A 22,911-nucleotide genomic window follows, 5' to 3' on the forward strand; every position below is an offset into this window, starting at 1 on the left:
TTCCCTCCCTCCCTCCCTCCCTCCCTCCCTCCCTCCCTCCCTCCCTTCCTCCCTCTCTCCCTCCCTTTTCATTCCCTCCCTCCCTCCCTCCCTCCCTCCCTTCCATTCTTTCCTTCCCTCCCTCTCTCCCTCCCTTTTCATTCCCTCCCTCCCTCCCTCCCTCCCTTTCTTTCCCTCCCTTCCATTCCTTCCCTCCCTCCCTCCCTCCCTCCCTTCCTTCCGAGCGGGCCTGTGCAGCTGCCCTTCCTTCTGGGCAGTGCTCCATCCCGGCCCCCGCCCCCAGCAGCTGCCATGTCCCCGGGCACCACGTGCAGCGCAGAGCGGGGCCCAGGAGCCCAGCCGATGCCCAGGGCAGCACACGGTCAGGATGGACTAAAGGGCACCCGGGGACACTGTGTGCCTGTGGCCTCTTCTAAAGGACTTGGTTCGCGGCTCTCTGTCAAAGAGGGGGAGGAGGAAAGGGGTGCGGGGTGGGCCCCCTGGAGAGCCGAGGCCTGAGAGGAGGAGAGGGAAGGAGATTCCTGGCAGGGAGGAAGGGCCCAGGGGCCTCAAGATGAGACACTGCTCTCCGTGGTGTGGCCCCTGCTCCTGCCAGCCGGGTCCTCTGTCCCGCCGAGTCCCTGGGCGCCGGGAGGGAGGCAGGCTGGGGCCTGGGCACACGGACTGCCGCCTGGAGCGCCCAGTGTGAGCCAGCGCCTCCTGACCCAGGCGCACGGAGGGGGCTGTCCACCACACGTGGTGACACAGGCAGCAAGACGGATGTGGTTTGCCTATGAACGTGTCAAAGTGGCCAAAAATCAAATCCCCGAATTTCCTTGTCAAGATAAGAAAGGACAGAAAAACACCCAGACGGGCACTCGTTCAGGGAAAGAGGCTGAATTCAGCCAATAATGTTGGAGTAACCGTCCCCACCCAGCGGGAGGGTGCTCCTTTCTGTGCTCACATTGAGATTTATGATAGCAGTCACAGCCACAAACCCACCGCTTCCCGCCAGAGCTGAAAACGAGGCTTGAACAGCAGACACCACACCGCTGGGTGGTGGGTGGGCGCAGGCGCCCAGCGGGCCCAGGGCCGGAGAGAGGAAGAGGCCTGGCTGGGCAGGCGCGGGGCCTGGCCTGCAGGGTGGCCTCCGGCTCCCGGTCTTTGCTCCCCAGCGAGGAGGACAGGACAGTGCTGACAGCCCTGCGTGGAGGGTCATGGCTGGCTTTCCCTCCTGCGCCCCAGGGAGCCTGCCAGGGCCGAGTCCAGATGGGAGGGCCTCGCCCGTCTGCAGCCGCCACGGCCAGCCGCTCGCTTATGAAGGGGGGTTGCACGGACACCCCCTGCAGGGCCACCGGCAGCCCTGCCCCCGTGCTGGCTGGCGCCCACGCCTGGGTGGGGCTGACACCGGGGTCCCAGCTCCGACGCTGACCTCTGAGTCCAGTGGGACTCGGACGGGAGGTGAGCCGGGCCGCACTGTCTCCCTCTGGATCCCGAGTGACCACAGGCTCCTGCTTCGCGTGGGACCTGGTAGCAGTGACGCAGTCTGGGCCACGCCCCACACCCACCGGCCACAAGGCTCCTGTCACTTTAGATATAAAGAAAGGGGACGCCTTTGTAGCCGCTCAACCCGCTCCCTCTGGGGTGGCTTCGGGGAGAGGGTGTCCAGGCTCAGCTGCCTCTGCCGCCCTCCAGAGAGCTGCGCCTGAACGCAGAGCCTCACTGCAACTCAGACTGGCATCGCGTTTATTACTGTCTTTGTTAAATAGCTCAGGTCTTCCCGGAGCTCGTGGCGCCCCGGGCACGCCCAGGTAGGTGTTCCTCCAGGACATCTCTGTGCGGCGGTGGCAGGGGAGGTGGCCGGGCTGCCGGCCCAGGCTCGGCACCTCCAGCACCGGTGGCTCTGCTACAGCCCCGGGGCCCTCCACCAGGTACACGTGAGACCCAGGTCTCAGTCAGGTGGCATCCAGGAAGCAGGTCCGGTGGGGACAGCGATGTCACACGGGTAGGTATCCTAAAGAAACGGTACACAGTGGGGAGGGGGTGTCTGTGGGCAAGCCCCTGCTCGCTGCACGGTCGCCTGTCCTGCAAGCGTCGTGTGTGTGTGTGTGTGTGTGTGTGTGTGTGTGTGTGTGTAGGTGGGGGGGGGGTCGCTGGTGCTAACTGGGAGGAGGTCTTTCTCCTCTGAGGGGGGCGGGGAGGGCTGGGCAGTGTGAGCTGGGGTGGGGGTCTGAGCAGATTGGCTCCGAGGTCCTGGCCGCTCCCGGTGACGACAGGCTTGAGCTGCCAGGGCGCCCACGTCAGGCAGAGACCAGGCGGTGGAAGATGGGCCGAGGCCACAGAGCATCCCCATTGCCTGGAGGCCTGGCGGCCTGGCGCAGCGCTGGGCGGTCCCTGGGCCGGCCTGGAGCCTTCCTGTGGAATCCCGGGCTTCGCTCGGCAGGACCATCGCAGCCGGGCAGGTGCCTTGTGGCTGATCGGGTCCCAGAGGGGAGGGGAGAGCCGTTTACTCAAATGGGGCTGCTGAGACCATGTGGGCTGGGCCGGCCCTTCTCCAGAAGAGGCTGCGCTGTGTCTGCCGTGGCGGCGCCCACTGGGGACCAGGGGCAAGGATCCTCCAGACTCAGAGAGAACTTGCTCCCTTCAGACTGCAGTTTTGAAAAGTAAATTCTTCGTAGCAGCTGAGTTTCTGAAGTTCTAATGAAGAGGACCTCAGAATCAGCTCCCGGCCACACACAGTTCCTCTCTGTGCTTTGGGATGGGGCTCTGCACCCTCCCTCAGCCCGGGGGGACAGGGAGGAAAGGCCTCCCCTGGGCAGGGGCAGGGTGCGAGGGGGCTGGGAGGCTGCAGCCCACGCCTGGCTTCACCTGCATCCCCGTGACTGTCAGGCCCTCAAATTCCTCACCAGAAAACGGAATCACGCTCCCCCCACCATCGTGGGAGGAGGCCAGCCAAAGGACACCCCTGGGCGTGGCTGGCCCAGGCGGGCCGTGGGTCTGTTAGGAAAGTGGAGTCTGACCTAAGGGAGAAGGGCCCTCGGGGACGCCCTGGGCAGGGGTGGTGATGGAGTTCGGGGAGCCCTGGGGCCTGGGTGTTGCTCTTCATGGCTAGGGAGGGGTTGAAAGGAGGTGAGTTCCCAGCCTGCAGCCCCAGCCCTCTGCCTGCGGAGCCCCCTCAGTAGCTGCCGTCGGCGAAGACGGGCGCGCGGGTCAGCGGGGCGCAGTCGTCCTCGCCGCGCGGCCCGGCCAGCTCCCCGTACTCGCTGTTGTAGAACACCTGGCCGCCCCGCAGGCCCCGGCCCCGGGGCTCCGGGCCGGCCCCCGCCACCTCCGCGCTCCAGCCGGGAGCTTTGCTGCTGGGAGAGACAGGAAGGTGGCGTGAGCGGGAAATGAGGGTCCGAGGGACCGGACCCGGGCAGGTCTGACTGGAGTCAGCGGACACACCTGACCGGGTCAGCTGAGGTGCGTGCCAAGGCGGTGGACACGCACACGGCCCCCTTAAACAGAAACCAGAATGGTGGGACGTGGCCAGCACCGGAGTGCCCCCGCCCGAGCCTGGGTGTGGGGCCACGGAGGATGCCAGCTTCAGTCCCGCAAACCGGCTTCTCGTCCAGTCTGGCCATCTTTGTAAATGGCACCAGCACTGGCTCCAGGGCTCACACCGCTGGCTGTCACCCTGCTTCGTCCCTTCCTCTCGCCCTCATCCAACCCATCGGATGATCTAGTCCGTCCTAACTGGAAGCACCCTGCCCGTCTCCACGTCCTGCCCCCACTCGAGTACGCAGCCATCGGCCGAGTCCCAGCGTGGCCTGCCCGGCTGGCTGTCTGAGCGCCGGGCACGGTGATGGCACTCGGCTTTGCAAAGAGGGGGTGTCCGAGGGAAGGGGGTGTGCTGGCTCAGGCCGGGGAGCGGAAGGCGCTCCTTTGGGAAAGCTGGTGACAAAGGCTGGAGTCCCAGCCGCGCACACAGGAGCCGTGGGAGGTTCAGGTAAGAGGGTGACGCACACGCAGGCCCAGCCTGCCTCCCCGGAGTCCTGGCAGGGAGGGGGTTCAGGAAGCCCTACCTGAGCCCGCCTTCCTGCCGGTGCCTGCTCTCCAGCTGCTCAAACTCCTCGGAGGCCAGCACCATCCCGCTGTCCGTCTGGTTGTCCTGTGTGCAGACAACAGCGAGGCTGTGCCTCCACCGCGGCCCGGCTGCAACGCCTGCCCCACTGCCAACCGACACCGGCTCCTGCGCAGGGAACGGCGGGCCGGGGACGGCCGCCCGCCCGCCCGCCCGCCATCGAGGGGACACAGCCTGGCCAGCGTGCAGGAGGCAGCGAAGCTACAGTGCCCCGTGCTGGGGTCCCAGAAGGCTGTTAGAGAGGGCGAGGGTCTCAGGTGCGGACAGTTCTTATTAAAACCTATTCTTTCTTTCTTTCCTTTTTAGGATTTTAAAAAAACATATATATTTCATTGACTTCAGAGAGAGGGAGAGAGAGAGAAACATCAATGATGAGAATCATTGACCGGCTGCCTCCTGCACACCCCCTACTGGGGGTCGAGCCCTAAACCCGGGCATGTGCCCTGACCAGAACCGAACCCAGGACCTTTCAGTCCGCAGGACGACGCTCTGTCCACTGAGCCAAACCAGCCAGGGCTTAAAAGCTATTCTTGCTAAATTTACAATGCAGCAGCACATTTTACAGGCCAGCTGTAAACAGGATGGCCTTGACAGGAACTCAACAGGTAACTGTCACCAACTGCAGGGAAGGCGTTGACAGGTAACGCCCAGGCGTGCACTAGGCGATGCCGGCTTCCCTCGGGGCACATGGGACCCGGCTTGGCTGTGGACCCGTCTCCCTGCAGCAAGTCCATGAAGCTCCTGGTGCCACAGGGTCCTGTGGGCCAGAGAAAGGCCCCTGCGAACCCTTCCTCCGGTGACAAGCACGGCGTCCTCAGAGCCGGTGGCCGGAGGACTGGAGGCAGGGCAGGGCCGTGGGCGGCGGCCGCGCTGCCATCAGAGGGGCTGCCTACCCCGGCCCCTTCAGCGCTTCAGAAGGCAGTGGGGAGTGAGCCTGGGGTTGCTTTCCTGCGTGTTTCCACTCGTTTGGGTCTCGGTTGTTGGAAAGGAGGTGCTGCCTGGCGAGTGGGACGTGGGGCCGGTGAGGCAGGAGTTGCGTCCGGCACGGGTTCGGGACGGACCTGGCGCTGAGGCCGAGGGCTGAGGAGCGCAGGGGCAGCCCAGGCCTCCTGCACTGGTTGTCCGGCTGCGTGTCCCCCAGAGGTGGGGTTTGGTTTTGTGCCTTGTCTGTCTTACAGTTGATGTGTTGTGACAGGAAACTCAAATTCAATTCCCGAATGCAGCCTCTTGGGGTGCATTTTTCAGAACCGAATAGAAAGAGCTCTTAAAAAGGAAGCACACCCCTGGCTGGGCTGTTCAATGGTTAGAGCTTCAGCCCATGGACTGAAGGTTGCAGGTTGAATTCCAGGCGGAGCACATACCTCGGTTGCAGGCTCCATCCCGGCCCCCAGGTGGCGCATGTGCGGGAAGCAACCAATTGCTGTGTCTCTCTCACCCCCGCCCTTCCCGCGCTCTAAAACCCAGCGGAGAGGATGGGGTGAGGACACACAGACACACACACACACACAGACACACACACACACACACACACACACACACACACACACACGGCGCTTATATAAATTAAGAAAAATAACGCATGGCTCGATGGCGGTGTCTGCGGACCTGGAGGCTCTGCTGCCTCTGCCTCCTCAGCACTTACCCCCCCCCCCCCCCACCGAGGAGGGCGCTTTCCGGAGCCCGCGCCGGGGCGGGACTGGCACCCGCAGCCCCTGAGCGGAGCGGCAGAGCTCCCTGCTGGGGCCCTGGGGCCGGCGCGGCGCGGGGGCGCGGGGGCGGCTCTCCCGGCCTCGGAGAGGGCTCCCCAGGATGGTCCTCGCCAGTCCCCCAGCCTCTCCGGGTTCAGGCTGCACAACTCTACCCAAGGCGACAAGCCACACCCCGGAACTGGAACCGACAAACCAGCGGCACCAGGGAGCCCGCGGGGTCCGGCCGGGCTGGCGCGGGGCGGGGAGCCCGCCGCGGTCAGTGCAGCCGGAGTCCCGGCCGCATGGCGGCGCCAGAGGACCAGCAGCGCCTGTGCGAGGGCGCGCCCGCCGCCAGGGGTGCGGGGACCTGGTGGGGCTCCGGGGCTGAGGAGGGGACAGCTGAGACCCTGCAGCTGCTGGGGGTGAGGGGGGAGGGAACAGCCGAGAGGGACCTGCAGCTGCTGGGGGGGTGGAGTGCGGAGAGAACAGCTGAGAGGGTCCTGCACCTGCTGGGGGGGGGGAGTGCGGAGGGAACAGCTGAGAGGGACCTGCAGCTGCTGAGGAGGGGAGGGGAGAGGGAACAGCTGAGAGGGACCTGCAGCTGCTGGGTGGGGGGGGGGGGGAGTGCGGAGGGAACAGCTGAGAGGGACCTGCAGCTGCTGGGTGGGGGGGGGGAGTGCGGAGAGAACAGCTGAGAGGGTCCTGCAGCTGCTGGGGGGGGAGTGGGAAGGAACAGCTGAGAGGGACCTGCAGCTGCTGGGTGGGGGGGGAGGGGGAGTGCGGAGGGAACAGCTGAGAGGGACCTGCAGCTGCTGGGTGGGGGGGGGGGGGTGCGGAGGGAAACAGCTGAGAGGGACCTGCAGCTGCTGGGGGGGGGGGAGTGGGAAGGAACAGCTGAGAGGGACCTGCAGCTGCTGGGGGGGGAGGGGGAGTGCGGAGGGAACAGCTGAGAGGGACCTGCAGCTGCTGGGGGGGGGGGGGGGGGGAGTGCGGAGGGAACAGCTGAGAGGGACCTGCAGCTGCTGGGGGGGGGGGGAGTGGTAAGGAACAGCTGAGAGGGACCTGCAGCTGCTGGGGGGGGAGGGGGAGTGCGGAGGGAACAGCTGAGAGGGACCTGCAGCTGCTGGGGGGGGGGAGGGAACAGCTGAGAGGGACCTGCAGCTGCTGGGGGGGGGGGAGGGAACAGCTGAGAGGGACCTGCAGCTGCTGGGTGGGGGGAGGGAACAGCTGAGAGGGACCTGCAGCTGCTGGGGGTGGGGGGGAGTGAGTGTGGAGGGTCCGGCTGAAAGGCTGAGGGCAGTCTGGGCCTTGGGGGCAGGGCTCTCTGCTGAGCTGGTGGCTCCTGCCCGCCGCCTGCAGGGAGCCGGAGGCCCTGGGCTGGGTGCACACCCTCCTGCTTACCACCGAGGCCTTGTAGGTCGTTGGGGTCATGGGAAATTCTTCGAAGGTTTTCATCCTGGAGGGCCCCTGGGTCCCCTTGGCCAGGCTCCCCGGGAAGGGCACACAGTTGTAGTATCTGGGGGAGAGCACAGCCGCTGCTGAACCGCCCCGCCCGCCCCCGCTCCTGCGGGAGGCCCTGGGCCTGGAGTCCTGCTGGAGCTCCCCTGGCACCCCCTGTCCCCGTCCCTGTCCCTGTCCTGAGAGAGGCTTAACCTCCTGAGGCCACTGCTGCAGGGCGGGAAGGGGGCGCGCTCCCAGCTGCATGTGGGGGCTGAGGCCTGTGCAGCAGGCAGCCTGGTGTGGAGGGGTCGTGGACGGAGGGGTGGGCGCGGAGGGGTCGGTGGGTGGAAGGCGCTGGCTGCTCAGGTCCCACGGGCTTGGCTGGTCTGCAGGGGGCAGGTGGCAGGAGCCAGCGCCCTCCTCCCGGCCACAGCAGCGGGAGTTCTGGGGCCCAGGCTGCGTCCTCACTCCGGGGTTCTGGTTAGTGGGTGGCCTACCCTGCTCCCAGGGCCCCTCCAGTGGCCCCTGGACTCCCCTCCCTTCCCCTTCCTGCTCCCGCGGGCACCCCCTCTAAACTGAGGGGGGGGCGGGCAAGCGGGGGCTGCAGGGAAGACCAGGGCGGAGAGAAGCGAGGAGGCACAGCGAGGAGCACTCCGTCCCGCTGCCAGGAGGTGCCACCACCAGCACCAGCTCTGCCCCCAGGGTCCCTGCAGGTTCAGTGGGCAGAGTGGCTCCCACATCCTGGTGCTTGCTTTTCCTTTGCTGACTGATGTGTCTACGCTGCCTTCTTGCTGGGGGACCCTGGACCGGGGGCGGGGAGGGGGGGGAACAGCTGACCTGGCGGCCAGGCTGTGCGGACGCAGGCTCGGCCAGCTGCCCTCCTCGGTGGCCTCAGCGACGTGCAGGGCTGTGGTGGACGCCTGCAAGCTGCCCTCCTCCGAGCTCAGGCTGCAGGGCGCCAGGCAGTCCTCCTCCTCCTCCTCCTGGTGGCAGGGAGAGGGAGGTGGCAGGGAGGGGGATGACAGGGAGGGGGAGGTGGCAGGGAGGGGGATGACAGGGAGGGGGAGGTGGCAGGGAGGGGGATGACAGGGAGGGGAGGTGGCAGGGAGGGGGGAGGGGCAGGGAGGGGGGAGGGGCAGGGAGGGGGAGGTGGCAGGGGCAGGGAGGGTGATGACGCGGGAAGGGAGAGGGGAGGGGAGGGGCAGGCTCTGTGCCCCAGGGCGCCCTGCTCTGTGCCTCAGGAGTGGCACCGCCTTTCCCTCCCTTTTCCAGAGGCAGAACCGGAGGCCAAGAACCCTGGCCTGGGCAGCAGGCCTCCCTGCTCAGGGCCCAGGGGAGCGACACGGGGCCAGGAAGGGGCAGAGTGGAGCGGGTGGCGCCGGGTGTGAGGGGCGGGGAGGGCAGAGGGGACCGTGCGGGCGCTCACCTGCCGGCCCCCGCCCTGGAGCAGGGCCCCCAGCACCTCCACCAGCTCTGGGAAGGCCGGCCTCTCTTTGGGGTCCCCGGACCAGCAGCTCAGCATGATGCGGCGTCTGCGGGAAAGCGCTGCTGGCCCGGGTGTGAGGCCCGCCCCCGTGCCGCTCACCAGCCCCCACCTCGGCCCTCGCCCACCGCCTGCCCTTCGCCCTCCGCCTCCAGGAAGAGAGGGGTGGAGGGAGACCCTGTGTCTCCGCCCGCCCGCCTGCACCACCTGCCCACTCACCGCCCTGCCTGGCCCCCTCCCTGCCCACCGCGGCTCCTGCCCCCAAGGTGCGCTTGGCCAGCAGACTCACATGGCAGGCGTGGCCAGCTCTGGGGCCCGCATCCGGGTGCCCTCTTTCAGCCGCTGGCAGAATTCCTCGTTGATCTGCACCCCAGGGTACGGGGAGGCCCCTGACAGCAGGAACGGGGAGGTAGGTAGGGAGCAGGCCTCCCAGATCGCCTCTGCCCTGGCCCCCATGTTGGGGTGCTTGTCCTGTAGCTCCTGGCAGGGGCCTGGGCAAGGCAGGCACTCCCCACCCCCAGGGCCGTGGCACCCAGCGTGGCTCAGTGGCTGAGCATTGACCTATGAACCTTGAGGTTACGGTTAGATTCCCAGTCAGGGACATGCCCGGGTTGCTGGCTCCATCCCCAGTGTGGGGTGAGGAGGAGGCAGCTGATCCATGGTTCTCTCTCATCATTGATGTTTCTCTCTCTCCCTCTCCCTTCCTCTCGGAAATTAATTGATTAGTATGCTCTGCCCAGTAGGGTTGCAGCAAGCATCTCGCTTTAGGGACATCCACTAGTTCAGATATCACCAGGGTCCCTGAGGCCTTTGGCTGCCCTCGGCCCCCGGGCGAGCCACACAGCCGGGAGTCAGCCTCCGCCCCCACGCTCAGCCCAGCTCCAGCCCAGGCGGCCCAAAGGAGCGGCAAGGGCCCCCTCTCCTTCTCTTGCTGCATCTGCTGACCCGGGCCCCGCCCCTCCCATGCTCCGGGACCCTGGCCCTGCGCTGTCCTAGGCCCTCCAGCCCCTCCAGGCCCCCAGCTCACACCACCACGCGTCCAGGGCACTCGGCTCTGACACAGTGACAGCATTCACGGAGGCCGTCCAATGCTCTCACTCCCCCGCCGCCTGCCTGGCCCCACCCTAGCCAGGGCAGTCATGGCCCCATGGGGCCCAGGCTCCCATGTGCGGCTTCGTCAGTAGGTGTGTCCCTGAGTGAGTGCCATCCTTTCCCAGCCCTGAAGCAAAAGCAGCCCCCCCACAGCAGGTGGGAAAGAGCTGGAGCAGGGAGGGCCCCCGCAGCCTGCACCGGCGGCTGGTGGGGCCCGGAGCCTGTGGCCCCCTGCCCCTCCCCTCACCCCGCCCCGCACTCACCCAGGGAGAAGATCTCCCAGAGCAGCACCCCGAAGGACCACACATCGCTCTGTGTGGTGTACACCTTGTCAAAGATGCTCTCGGGCGCCATCCACTTCAGGGGCAGCCGGGCCTGCGGGAGGCAGAGGGCGTGAGCCTAGGGGGGGAGGGAGGCCGCCCAGGGCAGCCACCTCCGGCCCGGTCTCTCCTGCGCTCTGGCTGCCCCACGTTTGTTCAAATGGCTCCTGCAGCCTGCCCTGCTCCCCGCACACCCCAGAGGTGCTGGGCGCCTCCCGCAGGCCGCTCTGCGGCATGTCCAAATGGCTCCTCACGCGCCTGCCCCTCGCCCCCACGCACCTACTCCTTGTCCCCACGCGCCTGCCCCCCGCCCCCCACGCCTGGCCCCCGCCCCCACGCACCTACTCCTTGTCCCCAAGCGCCTGCCCCCCGCCCCCCACGCCTGGCCCCTACCCCCACGCGCCCGCCCCTCGCCCCCACGCACCTACTCCTTGTCCCCACGCGCCTGCCCCCCGCCCCCCACGCCTGGCCCCCACCCCCACGCGCCTGCCCCCCGCCCCCCACGCCTGGCCCCCACCCCCACGCGCCTGCCCCTCGCCCCCACGCACCTACTCCTTGTCCCCAAGCGCCTGCCCCCCGCCCCCCCGCGCCTGCCCCCCGCCCCCCCCGCGCCTGCCCCCGCCCCCCTGCCCCCCCGCGCCTGCCCCCCGCCCCACACGCCTGGCCCCGCCCCCACGCGCCTGCCCCCGCCCCACACGCCTGGCCCCGCCCCCACGCGCCCGCCCCCCGCCCCCACGCGCCCGCCCCCCGCCCCCACGCGCCCGGCCCCCGCCCCACACGCCCGGCCCCCGCCCCCACGCGCCCGCCCCCCGCCCCACGCGCCCGCCCCCTGCCCCCACGCGCCCGGCCACCGCCCCCACGCGTCCGGCCCCCGCCCCACGCGCCTGGCCCCGCCCCCACGCGCCCGCCCCCCGCCCCCATGCACCCGCCCCCCGCCCCCACGCGCCTGTGAGTCAGAATGAAAAACAAAAGCCCCTGCATCGTGGCCTGTCATAGACTGGACCATGCTGGCCCTTGCCTCCCTCCAGCCCTTCCTCTGGAGCAAACCTTTAGTCAGCGTGTTCTCCTTCAGGTGCCCGCCTGCCCACCTGAGTGCCACCAACCAGACACACGCGCCCATCCCCCCAGGCCTCTGCGGCTGCCCTGGGCTGGCTGTCCAGCTCCAGGACGGACCGTGCAGGGCGCCTCCGCATGACCCCCCCGGCAGGCAGAGGGGTCAGCGTCCAACTCATGGCCTGAGCCCTATAGGGGCAGTGTGGTCCCTGATCTCAGCTCAGGGGCCGCTTGGGTCTCTGCAGCCCTCAGACCTTCCGCATGCACAGAAGTGTGTGTGTGTGTGTGTGTGTGTGTGTGTGTGTCCCACCCGCCCGGCCGGAGCCCGGCCTGCACTCACGCTGCCCTTGCGCACGTAGTCGGGGTCCTTGTAGATGTCGCGGGCCAGGCCGAAGTCGCAGATCTTCACCACGTCACTCTCGGACAGCAGGATGTTCCGCGCAGCCAGGTCTCTGTGGATGCACTGGGGGCGCGAGGAGGGGTGTCGGCAAAGGCGCTCGGGCCACGGCCAAGGCCACGCGGCCCCGCTCCTCCCGCCAGATCCCGTGCACCCGGGCCGGCCACGCAGAGGGCTGGTGACGATGAGGGGCAGAGTCTGACTCCGCGTCCAGCTCGGCCTCTGGCCAGTGGAGCCTCGGGAAGCTATGCCCTGTGCACCCGGGTGAGCTGGCTGCTCATTCAGGCGTGCCTGGGGCTGCCCGCCCCCCCGGGCCTGCAGGCAGTCACCTTGCGGGAGGCCAGGAACTCCATCCCACGGGCCACCTGGAAGCTGTAGCAGACAAGGTCCTCCATGGTCAGCGGGCTCAGCCACAGGTCCTCGGCTGCAGAGGAGCACGGCGGGCTCGAGGGGTCCCCTCCCCGGTCCCGTCTTCCACGCCACCCCCAAGGGAGGGTTTGTCGTCCAACCCTTGCTGCATCTCTTGCCAGGCCTCTGAGGCCCCTGGCACCAGCTGCAAAGCCCTCTCCCCTCCCCCTTCCTAAGGCACACCCTCCACATGCGCTCCCATGTATGTGCCTCTTCCACCTAAATTCCTGGTGCGGCCACATTTTGGGTCAAGACGAAGCCAGGCTTGTACCTTCCTGGGTGCGAGCGGCCCGCCCCGCCTCGCCCTTGCCCATCAGGAGCCGCGTGAGGAGGGCCCTGTCGCTGCTGCCCGGCCTCCGCCTCCGGTCGGCCCTGGCGCCCTCCACCATGGCCTGGAAGCGCCTTCGCTGCTCCGGGGATTTCTCCTGCGGACCACAAAGCAGGTCTGAGCCGTCCCCCGAGGCAGAGGCATCCCCCCAGCCCAGCCGGCACCCCGAGCGCCCACTCACCGCGTAGGGGCTGAAGGCCTCCCGCTTGGCGCGCAGGAAGTTGGAGAGGTTGCCGTACTTGCAGAACTCCACGATCACCATGAGGGGGCCTGGCGGGGCAGGGCCGGGCTTTGGGGGCCGAGGGCGCGGCAGAGTTCCCGCCCGCCAGACGGCCTGGCCCCTCGCACCCCAGACGGCCCGCCGAGAGCACCTCTGACCCCCCACCCCCACCCCGCCAGCGTACCATTAGGCTTGGTGCACGCCCCCAGGAGGTTGACCACGTTGAGGTGGTTACCGATGTGGATTAGGATCTTGAGCTCCGACATCAGGGCGCGGTGCTCGCTAGCGGTGGCGCCCTCTGGAGGTGACACAGAGTCTTGGCCGGGCCCCAATCCCTGCGCTGAGCTAAGCGACCTTTGGTGCTCCTGCCAGCGGGGCGCAGGGCCCCCAGCTCCGCCCAGCCGCCCCCAAGGCAGGAAGGATTCCTCGGCGAGCCCAGGCCTGGCTCTGGCGCCATGGGCCCGGGCAGAACCTTGTGTGCCACCCCGCCCTGAGCCTTTCTCTTCCTACACCCGCTCGTCACCAGCTCCGCGCCCCCGCTGGCTGCTGAGCCCACACCTTTCAGCATTTTCACGGCCACCGTGTCACAGCTGCTGCCCTTGTGGATCCCGAAGGCCGAGGCTTCCACCACCTTCCCGAAGGCGCCGTGGCCCAGGACTCTGCCTGTGGGGGCAGGGCCGGCTCCAGGTGAGCCGCGCGAAGGTGAGGAGGAGAGGGGTGGGCAGCACGGCAGGCAGCCCGCCCGTGTGGAGGGCAGGAAGGAAGGCCCAGGAGAGGGAGGAAGGTGGGAGCCCCCTGCCAAACAGGAAGAGCCTGGAGTGCCGGGCAGAGGGAGTGGAGAGGCGGACAGGAAGGCCTGCATCCTCTCCCAGCAGGTGTGGGGGCCACCCCGCTCAGAGCAGCCGGCATGACCCCCGGGGCCTGGGAACCTCTGGGAATGCCTCCCAGAGGGACAGGAAGGCCAGGTGGGCCCGAGTTCTGAGAGGGGGTGGGTGGCCGCTCCGCTGCCTCTGCCAGGTCGCAGCGGGAGGGGCACGCTGGGGAGCGGCCTCACCGAGGTGCAGCCGGTCGCGGGGGAACTCCCACTGGCTGGCGTCATAGGAGAGGTATTCACACTGCTCCTCCAGGGGCACCTCCCCGGGGTCCATGATGATGGACAGGTAGCCGGTCTTGATGTCTGCGTGGGCTGGCTGGGTGGGTGGGCAGCACTGGTTAGGGCCCGCCTCAGCGACGGGAGAACCGTCCAGACCAACGGGGTCTCCCTCGAGGCTCCGTTAAGGAGGGGCAGTGGGACAGTCTCTGGGCGCTCAGCCGGGAGGGGTCCGGGAGGCGAGGCTTCCATGGAGCTGGGCAGGGACCCTACAGGACCCATGGGAGCTGGGGAGGGAGCACTCACCCTCCTCATGTTACAGAAGATGAGGAGGAGGAGGACCCAGAAGAAGACGGCTATGACCCCGGTGCCCACAAGGATCACGATCTCCATGCTGCCTCTGTCCTCGGAGCCTGCATGGGCAGAAACAGCCGTGTGTGTGTGCGTGTGTGTGTGTGTGTGTGTGTGTGTGTGTGAGGGTGCGCCCCACAGCTCCCTTCTGGAGGCCAGGGGCAGGGACGGGGCGGGGGCAGGGGCGGGGGGGGGGGGTGAGAGCAGGCGGACCTTCCACGGCCACGCTGGCCGAGGAGTTGACGCAGCCCTTGGCGTTGCACACGCTGCACAGGTAGCGGCCCGCGTCCTCCTCGCGCACGCGCTGGATGCTCAGCTTCTGGTTGGAGTCGGCCAGATCGATCCCTGCAGGAGGCGGTGCAGGCTCAGGTCCGGAGGGGCCCGGGGCCCGGGGCCTGGGCCTCCAGGGCCTCCGCACCGCTCTGCACCCCGCCCTCCCTACCGGACTTCTCCTCCAGCGGCCTCTCGTCCTTGTACCACACGATGCTGGGCACGTGCGTGCCCGCCACGGGGCACCGCATCTCCAGGGAGTCGCTCACGTTCACCACGAGGTCCGTCAAGTTCTGCGTGAGCCGCGGGGCTTCCAGGGCTGCGGGCGGGAGTCAGGAGCGGAGTGGAGGGCAGAAGCCCAGGCACCAGGCACTGGGAAGGGGCTCTGGGGGGCCTTGGGGCGAGGGGGAAGGGGAAGCTGGAAGGAGGGCGGTTTGAGCGCGGGTGGGGAGGGGGCTCTCCCGCAGACTCAGGCCCGCGGATGGACGCCCCACGCCCGCTGGGCTGGGCAGGCGCTGGCCCTGCCGCCTCACCTTGCACGGACAGGTACTTCTTGTGACAGTGCTTGTCGTGGCTGTGCCGGTCCTGCACCTCGCACACGTAGTCGCCCTCGTGCTCGGGTGTCACGTGGGGGATGGTCAGGCTGAGCGTGGTGTGGCGAGCCCCCGGCTCCGCCTCTTCCAAGGTGGCGGCCAGCGGCGTGGCGAACAGGTGCACGTTCTTGCAGTCGAGCAGCAGGGGGTTCCCGTGGGCATCGTGCAGCGTGGACAGGTTGAGGCGGTACCAGCGCAGGTGCTCGTAAGTGTAGTTGTCAGCCTGGCAGCTCAGGCGCACGGCCTGGCCCTCCAGGGGCTCCTCCGAGGGCTCGGACTCAATGCTGAAGCCGTCGGGGATGGCTGCGGCGAGGAAGAGCCGCTGCGACAGCGCCGTGACACCGGCTCACCTGCCAGGCGCTGGCCCTTCCTCCCCACTGGCCGCCGGACTCACCGGCTCTCAACCCAAGTTATGCATCAGGTGGGTCTGGGCCAGGGACACCCCGGAGTCTCCTTGGCCCCTCCACTCCCTCACTGACCCCCGGCCACCGGGGCCAGTCCGCACAGGTCAGCCCCACGGACTCTCCTCCTGCCTCCCTCCCGCTCTCTCCTGGTCGTGCCCCAACCCGGCTGCTGTCCCCCTCTCCCGTAGCCCCTCATCAGTGAAGCCTGAGCCCCATCCTGCCTTGCTGTTGACCACACCCCGCTGTCAGTGGTAGCGTTCTAGCTCCGACTGCCTCTGGCCTCTCCTTGTCAGGCTCCTGGGGGCTCCCCACCAAAGTGTCCTCTCTGGCTCCGTCTCCCTCCAGGTCCCCCCCCATACACACACCCCTGCAAGGTCCTCAGCTTTCCTGAGGTCCCCGAGAACCCAAGGAAGCTATGGAGCTTCTCCCCAGGAGAACACACCGGGGCCACCTCTTCAGCTCCAGGGCTGGGGAGGGGCTGGAGGGAGGCAGAGTTAGGTGGAGCTTCAGGGAGCAGGGCGGCCCCTGGTCGGGGTGCCTCCAGAGGTGAGGGCAGAGGGTGCTCCTCCATCCAGTGGACCAGCATGGTCCTCCAAATCTGGCCCAGGCCCAGGGCAAGCATCTCCCTGCGGTGCTCCACGATCACCAGGACCTCAGGGGGCCCGGCCCGGCCCCTCCTCCCCTCCTGCCCACCTGGTCCCTGACCACCAGCGCCCCCGGTCACTCACTGGTCACATAGAAGTAGATGAGCCGCTCGTCCTGGCCCACCTTGTTGAAGACCATGCATTTGTACATGGCAGACACGTTGGCATCCTGGATCACCAGCTTGCTCACCGTCTGGGCAAAGCACAGGCAAAGGATCCATTTCCTGCTGAGTTCCCCACCCGACCTTCCCTTTCTGCAAGGAGGTTGCTGTTCTCCCAGAGCGATGGGGAAACTGAGGCTCTGAGTGGGAGGTGATGGAGGTCAGAGATACGACCAGGAATGTGAGGCACAGGAGTGACAGTAAGGCCTCCGGCAGGGAAAGTCGGGCTGTGCTGTGGGAGCTGGCATGGGCAGTGGCCTGGTCAGAGGGTGGCATAGGCAGGGCCAGAAAGACTCTGGCTGTGCATGTGCCACTTCAGGAAGGTACAGGGGCCTAGTGCTGCTGGGCCAGTCCAAGCCAGGGTCAGGATTCAGACTGGGGTCACATCAAGGGTCAGGCTGTGGCCTAAGATGAGCAGCAGGTCACGGGGTGAGGTCCTTGTGACAAGTGCACCATGGTCCAGGGCTGCCCACCCCTCTCCCAGTGCCCGGGGTAGTGGCAAGGGGAGGCGCTGGGTCCTAGACGTCCAGAGGTTCCTGGCCTTGGGGAGTAGGAAGCTGGGAGGCAGGGTAGGCCACAAGCCCTGCCTACCATCCAAAGACCCCCCCTACTTTGAGCTGGGCACTTCCTGGCCAGGCCTGGAACAGGAAGAGGCTCTGGAGGTGTGTAGGAAAACAGGAAGTGACTGTAGGAAGTGGGTGCCTTTGTTCAGTCCCCTCCCCTGCCGGCCTCTTCTCAGCATTGCCCCCAGGCTGGGCCCGAGGCTCAGCAGCCTTTGGTGGGGACCAGGCTGGAGCCAGTGGGCAGCTGGTCCCATGGCCTGCCCGGGCAGCCTGAATCTCATCTTTCTCCTGTGGGAAGTGGCCGGGGTCCTGACCCCACCCACATGTAGGCAGGGGAGCGGAGGCCCAGACACAGCAGAGAGGTCACCCCTCAGCCGCTGCCTCCAGAGCCCGGCAGGCCTGGGGGGCACCGAGGCCAGGAGAGGCCTACCCTGCCTTCCCCTCCCCTCCCCTCCCCTGCCATCAGTGGTGCAGCTGCCCTACCTTATTCTTCCCCTCCACACACTCCGTCCAGGTGTCCAGGCTCTCGGTGGGGTTCACAGCGTCCTGCGTGGTCACCTCCCTCCAGTCCCGGCACTGTGGCATGCGGTCCCGCTGCTGCCGCCGGCTGCTGGGGCGAGGGTTGACAAGGGCCAGTCAGAGGTGTGGGTGGGAGGGCCCTCAGGGGTACGGTTGAGCCTGTCATATTCAGGGTCATCTTCTGCATTGTGTGCGTAAGGCTGGCCTTTGGCTGGGGTGAGCAAGAGGGGAGGAGCATGTGCTGCTGGAATACTGTCTCCCACTCTTTTTTTGTTTTTTTAATAATATATTTTATCAATTTTTTACAGAGAGGAAGAGAGAGGGGTAGAGAGTCAGAAACATCGATGGGAGAGAAACATCCATCAGCTGCCTCCTGCACACTTCCTATTGGGGATGTGCCCGCAACAAGGTACATGCCCTTGACCGGAATTGAACTTGGGACCTTTCAGTCCTCAGGCTGATGCTCTATCCACTGAGCCAAACCAGTTAGGGCTCTTTTTAATTTTTATTGATTTCAGAGAGGAAGGGAAAGGGAAATAGAAACCTCAATGATGAGAGAAAATCATTGACTGCCTGTCCTGCACCCCCACCACTGGATCGAGCTCACAACCGGAATCGAACCCAGGACCCTTCAGTCTACAGGCCAACGCTCTATCCAGAGCCATACCAGCCACCCAAGTCATTGTAAGTGAGCGTGGCCAGCAGGGACAGGCTCCCTGCTTAAAGCTGTGGCCTCGGCAAAGACACGTCCCTTCCCAGATCCCACTCCTCGGAGGAGCTTGTGAGCGTGGGCATGCGCCATGGGGCTCAGAACAAGTCTGTGAAAGGGGCCCAGCACTGCCCGCTGGACAGGACGGTCCCCTGGGCGCCACAGGCACACCCTTGGGTCTCTGACGATACAGCTCTGGGCTGGCTCTCCGGCCAGGTGGGTGGGCCCGAATGCAGGGGCGCCTGAGCCTTGCTCAGATGGGATGATGCCAGGGGCTGGCTTCAGAGCCATGGTGACTGGGTTTGCGTTTAGAGCAGGGCTCTTGGGAGGGGTGTGGGTAGTGAGTGGGGGTCATGGCTGAAGTGGAGGACAGGGCTGGAAAGCGGGGACACAGGCGGAGCCACACTCACAGGCTGCGCTGGGCAAAGGTCTTGCAGGGGGTCCACGGCCGCCAGTACCACTGGACGCTGAGAGGAGGGGGCACGCCGTAGGCGGTGCAGGTGAGGGCCTGGCGACTGTGGCGCGAGTATATGCTGGGGGAGGAGGCCTCCTTCTCATGGATGCTGGGAGGCACTAGGGGCACAGGCAGGCAGCTGGTCAGCCGGCCACCCCCGCCAGCCACCCTAGCCCTTCCACCCCACCCGCCGAGCCCCGCCCGCCCCACCCCGCCCCCACCACCGATCCCGGATCCCCACACCACCCAGCCAACCGACCAGCCCAAGCACCCATCACCCCACCCTATCCCCCATCAGCCCCGCCTAGCCCCGCCAGCCCCACCCCAACCGTAGCCCCTCCAGCCCCCACGCATCCGATCCCCTCCATCCCCATCCATCCCCACCATCCTACCCCCCATCCCCACCCATCCTATCCCCCCATCCTCTCCCACCATCCCCTCCATCCCCACCATCCTCTCCCATCCAGCCATCCCCTCCATCCCCACCATCCTCTCCCATCCTATCCCCTCCCATCCCCACCATCCCCTCCCATCCTATCCCCTCCCATCCTATCCCCTCCATCCCCACCATCCCATCCCCTCCATCCCCTCCCATCCCCACCATCCTCTCCATCCCCACCATCCTATCCCCACCCATCCTATCCCCTCCATCCCCACCATCCCCTCCCATCCTATCCCCTCCATCCCCTCCATCCCCTCCATCCCCACCCATCCTATCCCCTCCATCCCCTCCATCCCCTCCATCCCCACCATCCTATCCCCTCCATCCCCTCCATCCCCTCCATCCCCACCCATCCTATCCCCACCCATCCTATCCCCTCCATCCCCACCATCCTATCCCCTCCATCCCCTCCATCCCCACCATCCTATCCCCTCCATCCCCTCCATCCTATCCCCTCCATCCTCTCCATCCCCTCCATCCCCTCCCATCCTATCCCCTCCATCCCCACCATCCTATCCCCTCCATCCCCACCATCCTATCCCCTCCATCCCCTCCATCCCCACCCATCCTATCCCCTCCATCCCCTCCATCCTATCCCCTCCATCCTCTCCATCCCCACCCATCCTATCCCCTCCATCCCCATCCCCTCCCATCTCCTCAATCCCCTCCATCTCCTCCATCTCCTCCAGCCCCTCCATCCCATCCCCTCCCATCCCCCCAACCCCTCTCATCCCCCCCGCCCCCCGCCCCCCTCCACCCCCCCCTACCGTTCACCACCAGCTCCAGGCTGATGTTGCGCTTCAGGCCGGCCATGGAGTTCCACAGGGCGAGGCTGTATTCGCCTGCGCTGGCCTCGGTCACCTCCTTGAGCACCAGGGCGTGTGGACTGTGGCGCCCCAACACGGCCTTTCCGTCCTTGTACCTGGCCAGGGAAGGGTTCAGAGCGCTCTGTGGGCCCCACCCCCCTCCTGCCTGCCTTCCCTCCACCCCCAGCCCTGCGACTGGAATGCACTGTTGGGAGCAGGATCCATGAGGCCAGGAGGTGCTGGGTGCAGGGAGGGCTGCGGACCTGCCCGGGAACAGATGGCCTGAGGGCTGTGGAGGTGGCCAGGCACAGGCATGGGCACCCCCACAGGCTCAGGAGCTGAGGCCTGCGACAGGGCTTCCCTCAGCGGGTGAGCTACTGCCCGTCTGCGGCCAGGGCCAGCCTCCGGCAGGCAGCCAGCCTCCAGGCCCACAGGCCCTGTCCCCGACCCACGGGTGTCAGTGAAGGGGAGAGGCGCAGTCCCCGGTGCAGCCTGGACCCTTGCCTGCTGGGGCCCTGCTCCTCCTGGAGCTCGAATTCCCCGCCCCCTCCCTCCTCCACGTACCCAAGCACCACTCATCAGACAGGCCTGTGACCGGCGCCTCGCCCGGTTCTGCTGCCTGTTCCCGGCTCTCCGCGGCCATGCCCTCCCACCGAGCAGGCCTGCGCCCTCACCGCCGGCCATGCCCTCCCACCGAGCCGGCCTGCGCCCTCACCGCCGGCCATGCCCTCCCACCGAGCCGGCCTGCGCCCTCACCGCCGGCCATGCCCTCCCACCGAGCCGGCCTGCGCCCTCACCGCCGGCCATGCCCTCCCACCGAGCCGGCCTGCGCCCTCACGGCCGGCCATGCCCTCCCACCGAGCCGGCCTGCGCCCTCACGGCCGGCCATGCCCTCCCACCGAGCCGGCCTGCGCCCTCACCGCCGGCCATGCCCTCCCACCGAGCCGGCCTGCGCCCTCACCGCCGGCCATGCCCTCCCACCGAGCCGGCCTGCGCCCTCACCGCCGGCCATGCCCTCCCCCCGAGCCGGCCTGCGCCCTCCCCGCCGGCCATGCCCTCCCACCGAGCCGGCCTGCGCCCTCACCGCCGGCCATGCCCTCCCACCGAGCCGGCCTGCGCTCTCACCGCCGGCCATGCCCTCCCACCGAGCCGGCCTGCGCCCTCACCGCCGTGTCCCTGCTGCCGAAGCGGGGCCCAGGGCCTGTCTGCTGCGTGTGTGAGCCCACAGGGGCCCCCGGTCCTGAGCTGGCAGGGCTGCAGGCAGTGCCTCCGCACCCCAGCTCTGGGCTCTGCCTGGGAACACAAGGTCCCCACCAGCCGGGCGCCTTCCCGGGCGGGCGGACAGGCCAGAGGCCCAGGAGGGCACCGCCTCCGGCAGAGACCAGCAGTGAGGGGCTGCAAGGGCCCTTCTCAGCGTGACACCACAGCCCACCCCGGAGGACGTGACTCGCTGGGTCACAGGCAGGGCAGCTCTGGCGCAGTCCTGAGTCTGCCACCTGCCACCTCCGCGATCCTAGCGAAAGCCTTCACTGCCGCTTGCCTCCTGTCCTCATCTGAAAACCCCATCTGAAAGGCAATGCACCTTCTGGCCCTGGCTGGTGTGGCTCAGTGGGTAGAGTGTCGGCCTGTGGACTGAAGGCCCCAGATTCGATTCCGGTCAAGGGCACATACATGCCTGAGTTGCAGGCTTGATCCCCAGTAGGGGGTGAGCAGGAGGCAGCCGATCAATGATTCTCCCTCTCAACACTGATGTTTCTATCTCTCCCTCTTCCTCTCTGAAAATATATATTTAAAAAGAAGAAGTGAAGTGCACCTTCTGGCCAACGTCACGAGGCCGTGAGCTGGCGCCGGGTGTCAGCCTCCCGGGCGCACACGGAGCGAGCTTCGGAGCTGAGGGCCGGCCTGGACGGCTGGACGCCCATTGGTTTCCACCCGTTCACTTACTCAGCCAGCACACACCCTGCAGAGTGGGCCCTGTGGGCTGTGGGGGCCATGGTGACCACTAGGGTCCTGGGAAAAGGTCTCCGCCAACAAGGGCCGCCGAGCACTCATTGGAGGAAGATGTTGGCCGAGTGAGAGGCCAGCTGCGGTGGGAATGGTGCTACGCAGCCAGCGGGCTGAGGGTCAGCCTTGGGCCGATCCCAGGAGCAGCCCAGCCGGCCACCCGGCGCCGGGCCAGTCCTGAGGGCCTTGGTCCTCCGAGGCAGGGCCAGGCGCCAGGGGCTCAGAAGGCCGCCCTGGGAGCGAGCCTCCCAGTGCATCACTGCTTGCCAGGACCCTGCCGTCAGCCCTGGTCTTACACCAGGTGTCCCCAGTGGCCCCCAAAGTCTGTGGTCTCAGAGGCAGGTCACCCCAGGCCCAGGCCCAGGGGTGCTGGGCCTCCACAAGAAGCCTCTCCCAGCCAGTGGGCTCCTGCCGAGCGCCAGAGCCCGTCTGCTCTGGGCTGCGCTTCGGGAGAGGCTCTGCCTGGAGCGAGGTGCCAGGGGGAGGGCACGGCTCCTCTGGCAGCTGGGGAAGGACAGAGCGGGAACGCCCTTCCCCTCTCCTGGCCTCTCCTCATCGTGGTGGCGGAGGACAGGTTAGAGTGTGACGCCCCAGGGCTGGCTGGGGGCTGCTCAGACAACCTGAAGGTGCTTGGGGTGCTGGGCCTTCCCGAGTTGTTGGGGAGCTCTCAGGAGTGCTGGCAAGGGCAGAGCCACCACCGAGGGACCCCCTCCCTGACCCTGTGCCTTACTTTAGGGGCTCCAGCAGCCTGCGGGCCTCCACGAAGCCCTCGCTCACTGCCACGCGACTCAGGCCTGGCAGAGGCCTGGCTCCACAACCGCCTGTGAACCCCTGTGGCATCTCTGAATTCTAGATGGGAGGCCCTGAGGGGGCCAGCTGCGCGGAGGCGGCCTGGGAAACCTGCAGCCATCGCCGCAGGCAGGGCGGGCCCTGTGATGCGCTCGGGGCGGCGGGACCTCAGATGCTGAGCCTGTGCAGGAGGCGGTTGGAGCCCCTAGCTGCGCCCACCACACCCACACACACCTGGAGGCCGGCATTTACTAGTTTTCACAGTTTGCGGCACCCAGGCTGGATTATCGCATTATACGCACGCTCCTCGGTGCCTTCAGAGGGGCCCTCACAGGCTCAGGGCACAGGCCCTGCCTGGGAGGACGCTGCCTCCCCCCCAGGTCAGCGGGGCCTGCAGGTACCGGGGGGGCAGGAGCCAGGGCCGTACCATTGAAACTCCGGTGGGGGGTACGCAGCCAGCTTCACGGGCAGCTTCACCAGCTTGTCTCCTGCTGTGGCTTCCAGGACCGGGCCCTTGAGCCACTCAACGCTGATGAAGGGTTTCTCTGCCAGATGGGAGCATCTGTGTGAATCCCGGGCTG

The 22,911-nt window shown here is 67.4% G+C and overlaps 1 protein-coding gene across 8 annotated transcripts in view; it reads right to left on the bottom strand.

Annotated features, from left to right (window-relative positions):
- Positions 1–1,696: 1,696 nt before the first annotated feature.
- Positions 1,697–22,911, bottom strand: part of FLT4 (fms related receptor tyrosine kinase 4) — a 36,352-nt gene continuing 15,137 nt past the window's right edge. For 2 of the 8 annotated variants that reach the window (XM_045585766.1, XM_045585764.1), the window contains exons 8-30: positions 22,758–22,875; positions 19,499–19,653; positions 18,246–18,408; positions 17,091–17,217; positions 15,968–16,076; positions 14,776–15,138; positions 14,415–14,561; positions 14,186–14,317; positions 13,928–14,034; positions 13,586–13,721; positions 13,090–13,194; positions 12,716–12,829; positions 12,493–12,581; positions 12,255–12,408; positions 11,905–11,999; positions 11,519–11,641; positions 10,069–10,180; positions 9,003–9,102; positions 8,657–8,762; positions 8,068–8,210; positions 7,192–7,306; positions 4,044–4,129; positions 1,697–3,338 (exon numbers count right to left, since the gene is read on the bottom strand). In XM_045585766.1, the coding sequence (XP_045441722.1) occupies positions 3,155–3,338; positions 4,044–4,129; positions 7,192–7,306; positions 8,068–8,210; positions 8,657–8,762; positions 9,003–9,102; positions 10,069–10,180; positions 11,519–11,641; positions 11,905–11,999; positions 12,255–12,408; positions 12,493–12,581; positions 12,716–12,829; positions 13,090–13,194; positions 13,586–13,721; positions 13,928–14,034; positions 14,186–14,317; positions 14,415–14,561; positions 14,776–15,138; positions 15,968–16,076; positions 17,091–17,217; positions 18,246–18,408; positions 19,499–19,653; positions 22,758–22,875 (3,083 nt within the window). In that variant the 3' untranslated portion in view covers positions 1,697–3,154. Of the gene's footprint in view, positions 3,339–4,043; positions 4,130–7,191; positions 7,307–8,067; positions 8,214–8,656; positions 8,763–9,002; positions 9,103–10,068; positions 10,181–11,518; positions 11,642–11,904; positions 12,000–12,254; positions 12,409–12,492; positions 12,582–12,715; positions 12,830–13,089; positions 13,195–13,585; positions 13,722–13,927; positions 14,035–14,185; positions 14,318–14,414; positions 14,562–14,775; positions 15,139–15,967; positions 16,077–17,090; positions 17,218–18,245; positions 18,409–19,498; positions 19,654–22,757; positions 22,876–22,911 lie in introns of all 8 variants that reach the window. The other 6 variants (XM_036450181.2, XM_036450178.2, XM_045585763.1 and 3 more) reach the window with 4 other exon arrangements.

Source organism: Pipistrellus kuhlii, unplaced genomic scaffold (genome assembly GCF_014108245.1).
Source record: "Pipistrellus kuhlii isolate mPipKuh1 unplaced genomic scaffold, mPipKuh1.p scaffold_m20_p_21, whole genome shotgun sequence".
Classification (NCBI taxonomy): Eukaryota; Metazoa; Chordata; class Mammalia; order Chiroptera; family Vespertilionidae; genus Pipistrellus; species Pipistrellus kuhlii.